The 14,080-nt window shown below is 49.7% G+C and overlaps 1 protein-coding gene across 1 annotated transcript in view; it reads left to right on the forward strand.

Moving 5' to 3' along the window:
* Positions 1-9,473, forward strand: part of Acp7 (acid phosphatase 7, tartrate resistant (putative)) — a 21,423-nt gene extending 11,950 nt beyond the window's left edge. The window contains exons 2-12 of the mRNA XM_059253454.1: positions 1-90; positions 475-657; positions 1,642-1,765; positions 2,001-2,063; positions 2,152-2,266; positions 2,341-2,448; positions 2,525-2,582; positions 2,657-2,724; positions 2,833-2,904; positions 5,096-5,233; positions 9,238-9,473. The exon at positions 1-90 is cut by the window's left edge and continues 111 nt beyond it. Coding sequence (XP_059109437.1) covers positions 1-90; positions 475-657; positions 1,642-1,765; positions 2,001-2,063; positions 2,152-2,266; positions 2,341-2,448; positions 2,525-2,582; positions 2,657-2,724; positions 2,833-2,904; positions 5,096-5,233; positions 9,238-9,303 — 1,085 coding nt within the window. The 3' untranslated portion in view covers positions 9,304-9,473. The remainder of the gene's footprint in view (positions 91-474; positions 658-1,641; positions 1,766-2,000; positions 2,064-2,151; positions 2,267-2,340; positions 2,449-2,524; positions 2,583-2,656; positions 2,725-2,832; positions 2,905-5,095; positions 5,234-9,237) is intronic.
* The last annotated feature ends 4,607 nt before the right edge of the window (positions 9,474-14,080 follow it).

The raw sequence follows: 14,080 nt of genomic DNA on the forward strand, positions 1-14,080 counted from the left end.
CCAGCACCTTCGTGGACGGGGGCGTTCTACGGCGCAAGCTGTACATGCACCGCGTGACGCTGCGGAAGCTGTTGCCCGGGGCCCAGTACGGTAAGAGGATGGGCAGTGGGCAAGGGGGAGGCATGTTCCAGAAGCTATCCAGCCCTGCCGCTGAGGCTGGGCTGGCGGCTCATCTGCCAGACCTGGGAGACCCTGGGGTACGAGATTAGGTGTGACAACACAGGCCTGTCATCCCAGCACTCGGAAGGAGGCAGGAAGATTCGAAATTCCAGGTCATCCTGGGCTACATAGAAAGTTGGAGACTAACCTGGGCTACCTGAAACATTGTTGCTAAAAATAATAGTGATGATGATGATGATGATGATGATGATGTTTCTGTGTTTTCCTCCCTCTCCAGCGGCATGAGGGGCCTGTTAGAAAGGTCCTGGTCCCTGCCTCCCCAGCTGACAGAGGTCTGGTTTTTTTCCCCCTCAGTTTACCGTTGTGGCAGCTCTCAGGGCTGGAGCCGGCGGTTCCGCTTCAGAGCCTTGAAGAACGGGGTCCACTGGAGCCCCCGCCTGGCTGTGTTTGGGGACATGGGGGCTGACAACCCAAAGGCCCTGCCCCGGCTGCGGAGGGACACCCAGCAGGGCATGTTTGACGCGGTGCTCCATGTGGGTGAGGCACCAGCACGGGTGTGCCCAGAGGCTGGCAGACGGGGTGCCCATAAGTCCAGTTCTGGGATGGGCTGGTGGGGCGGGGTGGTTCTGAAGGAACGTGGTTGGGGGCTGAGGATGGGAGTTGAGGCTGACCCCAGATATGAGGTCTGAGGTTAAGATCTCAGCTCTGGTCCCTATACATTCCAGCACTGATTTCCTATTTTTTTGTTCTTATTGTTATTAGGCTCACTCAGAATACACAGAAGTGTTATAATAAATTACAATGACTGGGCATAGTAGCACATGTCTGTAATCCCACCAGTGGAGAGGCTGAGGCAGGAGAGTTGCCCAGAATTCAAATCCAGCCTGAACAGTTTAAGTGAGACCTTTGTTTAAAAAAACCAAGGGCGCCTTGCGGTGCTGGTGCATGCCTTTAATCCCAGCACTTGGGAGGCAGGCGGATCTCTGTGAGTTTGAGGCCAGCCTGGGCTACAGAGTGAGTTCCAGGACAGGCTCCAAAGCTACACAGAGAAACCCTTTTTCGGAAAACAAAACAAAACAAACAAACAACAACAACAACAAAAAACAAGGGCTGTGGGTGTGGCTCCGTGGTGGAGCCCCTGCCTAGAATCCCCCAGTGAGGGGCTGGGGGTGTGGCTCAGTGGTAGAGCCCCTGCCTAGAATCCTCCAGTGAGGGGCTGGGGTGTGGCTCAGTGGTAGAGCCCCTGCCTAGAATCCTCCAGTGAGGGGTTAGGGATGTAGAGCACTTGCCTAGCGTCTAGAAGATCTTAGGGTCAATCTCTAGCAATAATAAAAGAAACGGTTGCTTGGTAAAAATCAGCATCAAAGCAGACCCAGCTGTGTGATGGGAGCAAACAAGACAGAGCTGGGCCGCTGTGTCAGCTCATATATGAGAAGGTCTGAGGTAGGGATCAAGACCCAGGCCCTGACCCTAGAAAGCAGAGCCTGGGCCTCACTCTCCCCCATTCCCTACTGCCCTCAGGAGACTTCGCCTACAACATGGACCAGGACAATGCTCGCGTTGGGGACAGATTCATGCGGCTCATTGAACCTGTTGCAGCCAGTGTGCCATACATGACATGTCCTGGGAACCATGAACAGCGCTAGTGAGTGTGGCGGGCTGCAGCCGGGCAAAAGCCAGATTAGTGACAACAGCTGTGTCCTTGTTAGAGTCTCGCTGAAGTGCCTCATGCTGCAGGTGCCTCGTCTGTGGTAGAAAAAGAAGAGATTAAAGGGCGGGCTGGGAACCATACTCTGGCCTCAAGGTTGAGGGGTAGGGTTAGAAGCTGCTGAATCCAGGGCCTTACCCCTTGCTCTTTATAATTTCTTTTTTTCCCCCAGCAATTTCTCTAACTACAAGGCCCGCTTTAGTATGCCAGGGGACAATGAAGGCTTGTGGTACAGGTAATATGGAGGGTCGGACTGACCCCCCTGAGGGATGATGGGTCATGCAGACTTCCCATCTCTGACCGTTGCCTTTTGACCCCTGTAGCTGGGACCTGGGTCCTGCCCATATCATCTCATTCTCCACTGAGGTATATTTCTTTCTCCACTATGGCCGCCACCTGGTTGAGAGGCAATTCCGTTGGCTGGAGAACGACCTCCAGGTAGGCCCGAGTGCAAGCCCCCTCCGGCCTCTCAGCCCCTATTGCTATCCCTCACGCCAGTCTTTTTCCTCTAGAAAGCCAATAAGAATCGGGTAGCTCGGCCATGGATCATCACGATGGGTCATCGGCCTATGTACTGTTCCAACGCGGATCTGGATGACTGCACGAGGCACGAAAGCAGGGTGAGGTCCCTTCCCTGGGTGGCTGTGAGACTTGGTGGGAGGACGGGCCTCCTCACCTCCCTGCTCATCCCAACAGGTCCGAAAAGGCCTCCACGGCAAGCTGTTTGGGCTAGAGGACCTTTTCCATAAATATGGTGAGTGATCCTGGGGAGTCCCCGGCCCCATCTCTCTCCACCCAGGAGCCTGATGGTCACTGTTTCCGCCTTAGGTGTGGATCTGGAGTTCTGGGCTCATGAACACTCCTATGAACGACTATGGCCAATTTACAACTACCAGGTGAGGCCTAAGGAGGACTCAGGGCCAAATGGCTGATGTCCATGTGGTCGGACCCTCCCCAGGGCCTGACCAGCTGTGACCCATCACCCACTTTGTCCTTTCTTCCAGGTGTTTAATGGCAGCCTGGAAAAGCCCTATACCAATCCTCGAGGCCCGGTTCACATCATCACAGGATCTGCGGTGAGCAGGTGGGACGGGACTGGTTTAGACTAGTTTAGACCTGATGATGGCGACCACCACTGCACTCTGAACCGGGGAGACTAGGTGCTGCTGATGGTATGTTCATCAGACAGACGGGGACGCGGAGGCTAGGGTAGGAAACACAGCGGGCCACAGATAGGTGAAGCACAGTGGTTGAAATCCCTGTGCAGTGGTGCATGCCTGTAACTCCGGCATTCCGGAGGCTGGAAGCCCGAGGACTGCTCTGAGTTCAAGGCCATATATAGTGAATTCCAGACCAGCCTGGGCTACAGTATGAGACAGTATCTCAAAAGACCAAACAGGACCAGAGCGAGTAATGGTACTCACTGCCAAACCTGATTATGTGAGTTCAATTCCCAAGGCCCAACATGTGGAAAGAGAATATAACACACACACACACACACACACACACACACACACACACACACACAGACACTTGCTGAATAAATGTAATTAATAATAATAATAATAATAATAATAATAATAATAATAATAATACAAGCAAAAGCACAAAACAAAGCTAGCCATCATGGGGCAGCCTGTACTCTTAGCATGTGGGAAGTGGAAGCAGGAGGATCAGGAGTTTGGGTCATCCTTGGCTACACAGCAGCTTTGAGGCCAGCATGGACTTACATGAGAGCCGGGACAGACAATGGGTTGGAGAGAGGCTCAGCGGTTAAGAGTGTCTGCTGTTCTTGCAGAGGACCAGAGTTCAGTTCCCAGCACCCAGTCAAGCAGCTGGGAGCTGACTGAGACATAGACACACGAGAATTCCAGAACGAACGAACAAACGAACAATTGCATCTGGGGTCCCTGCACCGTAAAGTCACTATGGCTTGCTTTTTTTCCTCCTAAGACACTGTCTCTCCATGTAGCCCAAGCTAGCCTCAAGCCCTAGGCCCTGGTTTTTATTTTATTTTATTTTTTTCTTTTTTCCGGAGCTGAGGACTGAACCCAGGGCCTTGCGCTTGCTAGGCAAGCGCTCTACCACTGAGCTAAATCCCCAACCCCTGGTTTTTATTTTAATTCACTAATTAATCTTGAGATGAGCTCATAGAGTCTAGGCTGGTCTCAAACTTGATATCTAGTTATATAGTTCAAATTGACCTTGAACTTTTTAAATTAATATTTTATTCATTTGTTACTCTATTTTATGTGTATGGGTGTTTTTCCTGCATGTATGTATGCATACCATGTGCATGCAATGCCTGAGGAGACGGAAAGAGGGCGTCTTATCTCTAGAACTGGAGTTACAGATGGTTGTGAGCTGCCATGTGGGCGCTAGGAACCAAAAACCCAGGTCCTCTACAAGAGAAGCCCGTGCTCTTAACCTCTCCAGCCCCTAACCTTGGATTTCAGATTCTTCTCTCTCCACTTCTGAGGTGCTGGGATTACAAGGCACGCACCAACATGCCAGGTTTTGTTTTGTGCTGGAGACTGAATTTAGAGCATTGTGCATGGTAGGCAAGTATTCTTTCAGCTGAGCTACAAACAGCCCAGTTAATTTGTTTTTGTCTTCTTGTTGTTATTGGGTTTTTTGTTTGTTTGTTTGCTTGCTTGTTTATTTATTTATTTATTTATTTATTTTTTTTTGTGTGTGTGTGTGTAGAGGTGCAGAGGTTGCATGTGGAAGTGAGAGACAACATGCTAGAGTGGTTCTTTCCTTCTGCCATGTGGGTTCTGGGGACCAAATTCAGGTTGCTAGGTTTGGTGGCAAGTGCCTTTATCTGCCAAGCCACCTTACCAGCTCCCAGTTTATTTTATTTTATTGTTTGTCTGTTTTGTTTTTCAAGACAGGGTTTCTCTGTGTAGCCCTGACTGTCCTGGAACTCACTCTGTAGACCAAGCTGGCCTCGAACTCACAAAGATCGGCCTGCCTCTCTGTCTTTTGAGTGCTGGGACTAAAGGCATGCGTGTGCCGCCGCCACTCTGCCCCAGTTTAGTTTTGAGACAGGGTCTCACTCTATAATCCAGGCTGGTTTGGACCTGGCTATGTAGACCAGGTTGGCCTTGGACTTTGGGATCCTCCTGTCTCAACCTCCCAAGTGCTGGGACTGAAGGTTTATGACCAAGTCATAAGTGACATGCTCTTGGAGGCCACTGAGTCCTGGCCTGAAGTGTTTCCTGCTGTCCCTGTGTCCAATGTTGTCCAACCATCTGTCTTCCACAGGGCTGTGAAGAGTTGCTGACTCCCTTTGTTATAAAAGCCAGACCCTGGAGCGCCGTGCGTGTGAAGGAGTATGGGTACACGAGAATGCACATCCTTAATGGCACCCACATGCACATCCAGCAGGTGTCTGAGGACCAGGTCTGTTGGGCATGGGTTACAAGCTGTGCAGCTTGGCCCAGGGAATGCAGGAGCTGAGTGGTTAAAACCTTGGGCTCAATAGTAAATCAAGCTGGTCATGATAGCACACTCTTTTAATCCCAGGACTTGAGAGGCAGAGGCAGGCAGATCTCTGAGTTCAAGGCCAGCCTGGTCTACAAAGCAAGTTCCAAGACAGCCAGGGATACACAGAGAAACTCTGTCTCGGAAACTAATAAACAACAACAAAAAAAAAATCAATACACTGGGTATGGTGAGGCATGACTATAACCCCACCCCTTGAGAGACTGAGGCAGAGGAATTAGGGGGTCATGGCTCAGTGGTAGAGCCCCTGCCTAGAATCCCCCAGTGAGGGGCTGGGGTGTGGCTCAGTGGTAGAGCCCCTGCCTAGAATCCCCCAGTGAGGGGCTGGGGTGTGGCTCAGTGGTAGAGCACCTGCTTAACATGTGAGAAGCCCTAGGTTCAATCTTCAGCTCTGAAAAGAACAACAAAACACAAAATAAAATAAAAATATAAAGAATTGGGAAGGTGAGGCAATAGGACCTAGATTTCAAGGCCAGTTGGGCTACATAGAGTGACCATGAGCCCAAAAGAGAAAAAAAAAAATGTATACTGAAATTGGAAGCCTGGGTTCAAATCCTGACTATGCTTCCTACCAGCCATGAGACCGTGAATAATTTCTCTGACCCCTGTGGTCTTCAGTGTTCATATCTGTGAAACGGGGTTGACCACAGCTTCTGGTTCACATAAAGTGCTGAGGACAACCTGGCAGTGGGAAGTCAGACAGGGTTAGTCACTTTGAAGTTGGAGAAAGAACAGGTGGCTGATGGGAGTGAAGAGGATGCATGTGTGGTGGACCTGAACAGTGACAGTCCAGTTTATTTCTGCCTCTGTGTGTGTGTGTGTGTGTGTGTGTGTGTGTGTGTGTATGCATGCATGTGTGTGCACGTATGTATTCACACACATGTGTGTGTACTCACCCATGTAGACATGTGTGGAAGCTACAGGTCAGCCTTAAGCATCTTCCACTATCTCTGTTCTTTTTTTTCTTTTATTTTTTTATTATTGTGTATAGTGTTCTGTCTGCACATATCTCTGCAGGCCAGAAGAAGGCACCAGATCTCATTACAGACAGTTGTGAGCCACCATGTGGTTGCTGGGAATTGAACTCGGAGCCTTTGGAAGAGCAGCCGGTGCTCTTAACCGCTGAGCCATCTCTCCAGCCCTATCTCCATCTTTTTTTAGAAAAAGTTTTAATTGTTTTTATTTGATGTGTTTGGGTGCTTTGCCTGCATGTATGTCTGTGCACCTCTTGGCTTCAGTACCCAAGGAGGCCAGAAGAGGGCATCAGATGCCCTGAAACTGGAGTTACAGTTTATTTTATTTTATTTTTTGTTTGATTTATTTGCATTGGTAGTTTGTCTACATGTGTGTTTGTGTAAGGGTGTGGGATCTCCTGGAACTGGAGTTACAGACAGTTGTGAGCTGCCATGTGGGTGCTGGGAATTGAACCCAGGTCCTTTGGAAGACGCCAATGCTCTTAACCACTGAGACATCCCTCCAGGCCCAAACTTTTTCTTGTTTGACACGGGGTCTTTCACTGAACTTGTATGCCTTAGTTAAGGTTTTATTGCTATGAAGGGACACCATGACCACAGCAACTCTTATAAAGGAAAACATTTAATTGGGGGCTGGAGAGATGGCTCAGCGGTTAAGAGCATTGGCGTTCTTCCAGAGGTCATGAGTTCAATTCCCAGCAACCACATGGTGGCTCACAACCATCTGTAATGAGATCTGGTGCCCTCTTCTGGCCTGCAGGGATATGTGCAGACAGAACACTGTATACATAATAAATAAATCTTTAAAAAAAAAAACAAAAAACATTTAACTGGGGCTGGCTCACAGCGCAGAGGTTTTAGTCCATTATCGTAATGGCGGCATGCAGATAGACATAGTGCTGGAGAAGGAGCTGAGAGCCCCACATGTTGATTCACAGGCAGCAGGAAGAGAATGTCACACTGGGCCTGGTTTGAGCATCTGAGACCTCAAAGCCCACCACCTAGTGACATGCTTCCTCCAACAAAACCACACCTACTCCAGCAAGGCCATGAATCCTAATAGTGCCTCTCCCTATAAGCCTATGAGGGCCATTTTCTTTCAAACCACATCAGAGCTTACCATTTTAGCTAGAACAGCTGGACATAAGACTCTGTGAGCTACCGGTCTCCATACCCTTCCCCACAGTGCTGGGTTACAGGCCTGTATTGTTGAGTGTGCCTTTAAAAAATAAAAAGATATATTTTATTTTTTATTATGTGTATGTGTGTGCATGGGCACACACATGCACCACATGGGTGAAGATGCCTGTGGAGGTTATAGAGGGCATCGGACTTCCTAGAGAAGAGTCACAGGCAGTTATAGCCACTAGGAACTGAATCTGGGTCCTGTGTAACAGTAGTAAGGGCTCTTTATTACTGAGCCATCTCTCCAGCCCCAGGCCTGTTCTTTTTAATCAGTGTGTGTGTGTGTGTGTGTGTGTGTGTGTGTGTACAGTGTGTGCACATCGAGGCCAGAAGAGGATGCTCAGTTGACCTCCTCTATCACTCTCCAATTCTCTTGAGGCAGGGTCTCTCCCTGAACCTGAGGCTCCAGCCTCAGCTAATCTGGCCACCTGCAACACCTGTATCTCCTGCTCCACCTTCCTTGGAAATGGATTAGAGGCACACATAGGATAACAGGCCTTTTACTGGGTGCTGAGACCCCAAATCCAGTCCTCACAATTAAGGAGCAAATGCTCCTAACCACTGAGCCATCTCTCTAGTTCCACGCCTGGCTTTACATGGTTGCTGGGGATCTGAACTCAGGTCCTCATGCCTGAACAGCAAGACCTTTACCCACTGAGCAGTTCCCCAACTCCTCACAGTGGTTTTAAGATCATAACGAGCCGGGTGTGGTGGTGTACTTTTGAGGCAGGAGGATCAGAATTCAAGTTCAAGACCAGCATGGGCTTTCATAGCCATTGCCTCAAAAAGAAAAGAACAAAATACCAAAATAAAATAAAAGTTAGAGTTTAGTGAGCACTGCTGTGTTCTGGGCATGGGATTAGACTGTCTTGTAGTTAGTGTAAGCAATTTACCCCCACAGTGATTCCCACAGGGACAGGATTCTTCCATCCACAGACGAAGGAACCTAACCTGAGAAAGGAAAAGCAGTTTTCCAGGGCCACAGAGTTCCAGACAGCAGAGCTGCAATCTGACCCACAGACCACATTTTCAGCACCATCATTTCCCAAGTAGTGCACTTCCTGTGTGTAGGCTCCAATACCCTGCCTCTCTGTCATACTGGCCCTGTAGCTATCCCTCCTAGAGTTCCCTTGTATTCTAAATACCATGACAGCTGAGCAAAGAAGCGTGCTCAGGCAGCATAGACACTGGATACTCTGCAGTACAGGCTCCGGATGACGTCATCCAGATGTGCTAGGCATGTGGCTCAATTCACGGAGCGATTGCTTAGCAAACACGATGTCCCGGGTCTGATCCTCAGCACCACATAAATGGTGGTTCAGACCTGTAAGTCCAGTGCCTAAGAGTGGAGGGGATGTTCAAAGTCATTCTTGGTTACGTGTCACATGAAATCCTATCTCAAACCAAAACCAAAAACCAACCAACCAACCAACCAACCAAACAAACAAACAAACAAAACCCATCCCTTAGAGATAGCACATCACTGCTGCCTCAAACGGGAGGTGAAAACAGCGTGTTCTTATGCAGCCCAGGCTGACCTGGGACAGATCCTCCTGCCTCTGCCTCCCAAGTGCTGGGATTACCGGTGTGTACCACACCACACTCCTGGCTTCGTCTTGACTTTTCAAATCAGAGAGATGTAGGAACTTGTCCAAGGTCATCCAGCCTTAGAGGTGGCAGTGGGATTTGGCCCCACAGGCCAGGCTTCCCTTCCTCACTGCCTCCTGTTTCTGATCTTCACAGGATGGGAAGATTGTGGACGACATCTGGATAGTTAGACCTTTGCTTGGCCGGATGATGTACCACTAAGACTGGGGCTTCCCTCATGAAGACACTTTGCTGCTGTGACCAGGCAGTATCCTAGCCTGGGTGGGGAGTCAGGGCAGGACCCACTCCCCCGTCATCCAGAAGCCTGAGGGTGAAGCCTCCAGAGGGGCCAGACAGCTCTTGCCTCCTGGGGAGGTCGGATCCCAGACTGCTCGGAGAGGGAGGGCAGGTATGTGGGCACCAGCAGGGCTGCCTTGCCAACATAGTCCCACCCTCCTGCGTGGCTCTGACAGGGCAGGGGACCCATGTGCCTCAGAATAAAGAGGCTTACAGCTGTGGCTCCTTGGACTCAAACTTCCACTGGGCCATCTCTCTGCTTGCCCTCCCCTGAAGGGTGTCCTGTGCTGGGATCAGCAAGGTGGGCACAGCCCTCATGGAGTCACCAGCAGGGTTATCTAGTACTGTCTTCGCTTGGATCTAGTCCCTGGCTTGACCCATGATGTACTTGTGCCTCAGTTTCCCAGCCAGTACTATCTTCTCTAGGCAGAGAGGATAGGGTAACACTGTTGCCTCCCCCAAGGCACAGCTACCAGGATTCAGGAGCTCACAGATCTGCTACATTCTCCCCTCGAACCCTTCGCCCCCTCCTCCCCCTCCTCCTCCTTCCCCCTCCTCTTCCTCTCCTCCTCCCCCTCCTCCTCCTCTTCTTCTTCCTCTCCTCCTCCTCCTCCTCTTCTTCTTCCTCCTTTTACGGATCCCACCAAGATTCACTGAGCATCCATCATGCCAGGAAAGGAACAAGACAAATCTCTCCCCTCACAGGACGCACATGGAAGCAGGGGCTTAAATAACAAACAGCTTACAAGGGACAACTGCTGGGGGTGGGGGGAAGGAACAGTGTCTGTTTGCAGGGAGATGGGTGACATTTGGACTAACGTTGATGATAGGGGACACAGGTAAGGCAGGAAGGACATCCCAAACAGAGGTGCAGCCAGCGCAAAGGCCCTGAGGCAGATCAGTACTTGCCCCCTGGGCTGAGGAGGCTGCTGTGGCTGTCGCCCAACAGTGAGGGAGAGAGGGGAAGAGGACAGAGCAGTGGCAGATTACATGGACCTTGTAAGCCACAGTGAAGACTTTGGCTGGAGCCGTGGGATGGCCTAGGCTGACCTCAGCAGATCCCTGCCCTGTGGTTTACCTCATAGCTATTCTTCCATTGTACTGAGCAGTCCATTTTTCAGCCTCTTCAGGCCTCAGCTGCCTGTCACTCACTCAGAGGCTCATAGAACACATCAAGTATTTTACCTTTCCCTTTGCAAGAGTGAGGAGCTCACTGTCTGAGCTTTCTGAGTTCACTCTCTGAAGTGCCTCCAGGTTGAAAGCCCCGCACCCCCAGTGTGCTTTTAGACAGGTCCTCATGTAGTCCAGGCTGGCCCTCAACTCCCTATGTATCTGAGAATAACCTTGAACTTCTGATCCTCCTGCCTCCACCTCCCAAATGCTAGAATTCTAGGTGTGCACTACCATGCCTGGCTCAGGGTTGACCTCTTTTTTTTTTCCCCCTAGAACTCACTCTGTAGCCCAGGCTGGCCTCGAACTCACAGAGATCCACCTGGCTCTGCCTCCCAGTGCTGGGATTAAAGGTGTGTGCCGCCACCACTGGTGTTGACATCTTTTCTACCTTAGGTTTCCTCCTGATTGTCCCCTCCTCATAGTCCTCCCTGGTGAGTGCCCCTTGAGGCCAGGTCTCTGGGCTCCACAATTACTTCAGTCCCCAATGCCTTCACTGTCTACCTCAATCATGAGTCTGTCTCCTTCCCGGGCTCAGGACTCTGCGATGGTGACCAGTGCCATTCGTTTACACTTGAGGACTAAGGTCCTTGACGTCCTCTTCCCAGACCATTCTGGGTCATTGCTGTCCTGGGATGGGCATCTCTCAGTTTCCTATTGGAGAAGGACAGGCCTGGTGTGGCCCAGCACGACAGAGGCCTTAGGAAGGCTATCACATGCCAAGCTCTGACCCGGCTGGACACGTTGGGGACAGGATGAATCAGGCAGAGAAACCAGGTCACCCAACCCAAATGATACATAAGCAGAGAATGCTGACCAGTGAGGGCCTGTCGTGAAGGCTGTGGAGACGCAAGGCTGTGGAGACACAAGGCTGCCGAGTTACCTCAGGACACCACTGTGGACTGAACTGAGGGTCTCATGGAATGGGCATGTTCTCGGCCAGGCTGTGGGTGTGCCTGGAGGCAGAGTCCACACCACAGAGCGCTAAGGCCTGCAGCCAGGCAGCAGAGGGGCCAAGCCCAGCTGTGCCACTTCCTGTGTGGTGACTGCAAGTCACAGGCCTCTGTGAACCTCTGCTCTTACACGCAGAGGGGAGCCCATGGGGAGCAGCCTTGCATGCGTGAAAGGCTCATCAGCAGCCTGTGTTTCCCTCCCCTCCCCTTCCTGTCTTACTTTTCTTCCTTTCAACACTCCAAATCCTATTTCTCCCCCATCCAGCCGCTGACAAACACTCCAGTTTCCATTCTTTGTCATGACAAGTGACGTTTCCTATCTTCTCCACAGGCTGACCTTGAGCTAGTGATCTTCTTGCCTCAGCCTCTCTGAGCTGGAGTTACAGGCATGCACCATTATTCCTGGCTGCCTTTTTTTTTTATAGTTAAGTTTTTATTTATTTTTATTTTCTGTGTATGAGTGTTTTTCTTACATGTATATCTATGCACTATGTACATTCCTGGTGCCCATGGAGGCCAGAAGAGGGCATCAGATTCCTGAGACGGGAGTTGCAGCTGTTTGTGAGGCACCACGTGGACGCTAGGAACCGAACCTGGGTCCTCCGCAAGAAGAGTTAGTGTTCTTAACCATTGAGCTGTCTCTCCAGACCCCTAGCTGCCTTTAAAAAAAATTATTTTTATTTTTATTATTTTTTTAGAGACAGGAATTCTCTGTGTAGCCCTAGCTGTCCTAGAACACGCTCTGTAGACCAGGCTGGCCTCAAACTCAGAGATTCACCTGCCTCCGCCTCCAGAGTGCTGGGATTAAAGGTGTGCGCCGCCGCCGCCGCCACAACCAGGCCTTCGTTTTTTGGTTTTTGTTTTTTTTTTAAATCTTGTTTTGCTGATTCAGGGTCTCATTATGTAACCCAGGCCGACTCCCCAGTCAAGTGCTGGTGTGACAGGCCATGCACCACACTACCACACCCATCCCAGGACACATAGATCTTAACACTTACCCTGTAGATGCATTTTCTATCTGTTCTTTGTGATCTTCAAAATTTGAACTCTAGAAACCTCAAGGATTTCTTGGATTCTGTTACCTCCCCAGCCCAGGTCACTGGTATATAGTTAGTTACCACCCAACTGTAGAGTACGTGAAGAAGGAAACCAGAAGGGAAGCTTCCTCGTTCAGTCCAGCACATCCCTCCAGAGCCTCACACAGAACAGCAAGGCCTCTCTCTGCTCCAGGGGACTCACAGAAAGGCCAGCCACAGCCTGAGAAGGAGGCCACTGCCACATCTGGTCCATGTGCCCTGCATGGGAAATCCTGGGGCTTTGGAAGGGATTGCTGAGCACAGAAATGTTCTCTTGAGTCCCAGGAGAGTTTGTGACCTGTTTTTCTTGTCTGCTGAGATGAACATGGCCATGTTACCATCTCAATTGTGTTTCCTTTTCCTTTTTAAAAATATGTTTTATCTTGGGGAATGGTTTCACAGAAAAACTGGAAAGATAAAAGAGTCCCACAGGAACCTGGTGCCCAGCTTTCTTTTATGATTAAAATCTCATATGATAGTACATTTGTTTCTTGGTTTCATTGTTTGGTGGTTTGGGAGCTCCCTTCAAAAGATTTATTTTTATTTTGTGTGTATGAGTGTTTGGCCTGTGTGTGTGTCTGTGCACTGCATACATGCAGATCTCCTAGAGCCTGAGTTACAGACAGTTGTGAGCCACCAAGTGGGCTCTGGGAATTGAACCCGGGTCCTCTGGAAGAGCAGCAGTGCTCTTAACCACTGAACCATCTCTTCAATTTTTGATTATTATTTTTTTCTTTTTCTCTATGAAGAATGTCATGGGAATTTTAATGGGGATTGCATTGATTCTGTAGATTACTTTTTTGTTTGTTTTGTTTCGTTTTTTGAGACAGGGTTTCTCTGTGTAGCTTTGGAGCCTGTCCTGGAACTCACTCGGTAGCCCAGGCTGGCCTCGAACTCGCAGAGACCTGCCTGCCTCTGCCTCCCGAGTGCTGTGATTAAAGGTGTGCACCACCACCGCCCGGCTTGTAGATTACTTTTTGTAATATGATCATTTTCCCAATACCAGTTGTGTCAAAACAGTTCCTGATTCCTTCATTTTCTTCCTTTAGTATCTTTTTTTTTTTTCTTTCCCCAAGACAGGGTTTCTCTGTTTAGCCTTGGGTGTCCTGGAACTCACTCTCAGAGTGGCCTTGAACTCAGAGATCTGCCTCTGCCTCCCAAGTGCTGGGATTAAAGGTGTATGCCCCCACCACCCTGCTAGACTGTTCGCTTTTAAAGCAGCAGTTAATTGTAGCTAGTTATATCTCCATAGTAATATTAAAAAGGATTTGTTTAAAAAGAAAAAGCTATGCCTATGAATGTGGTTATGTGTGTAAGAGCTGTTAACCACTGAGCCAGCTCTCCAAAGCCCGCCCCTCCTCCTCCCTCCCAGTCCCTGCTCCATTTCTATATATTTCTTTTTTTTTTTTTTTTTTTTTTTTTGAGACAGGGTTTCTCTGTGTAGCTTTGTGCCTTTCCTGGAACTCACTTGGTAGCCCAGGCTGGCCTCAAACTCACAGAGAT

This window comes from Peromyscus eremicus, chromosome 1 (genome assembly GCF_949786415.1).
Source record: "Peromyscus eremicus chromosome 1, PerEre_H2_v1, whole genome shotgun sequence".
NCBI classification, from domain to species: domain Eukaryota; kingdom Metazoa; phylum Chordata; class Mammalia; order Rodentia; family Cricetidae; genus Peromyscus; species Peromyscus eremicus.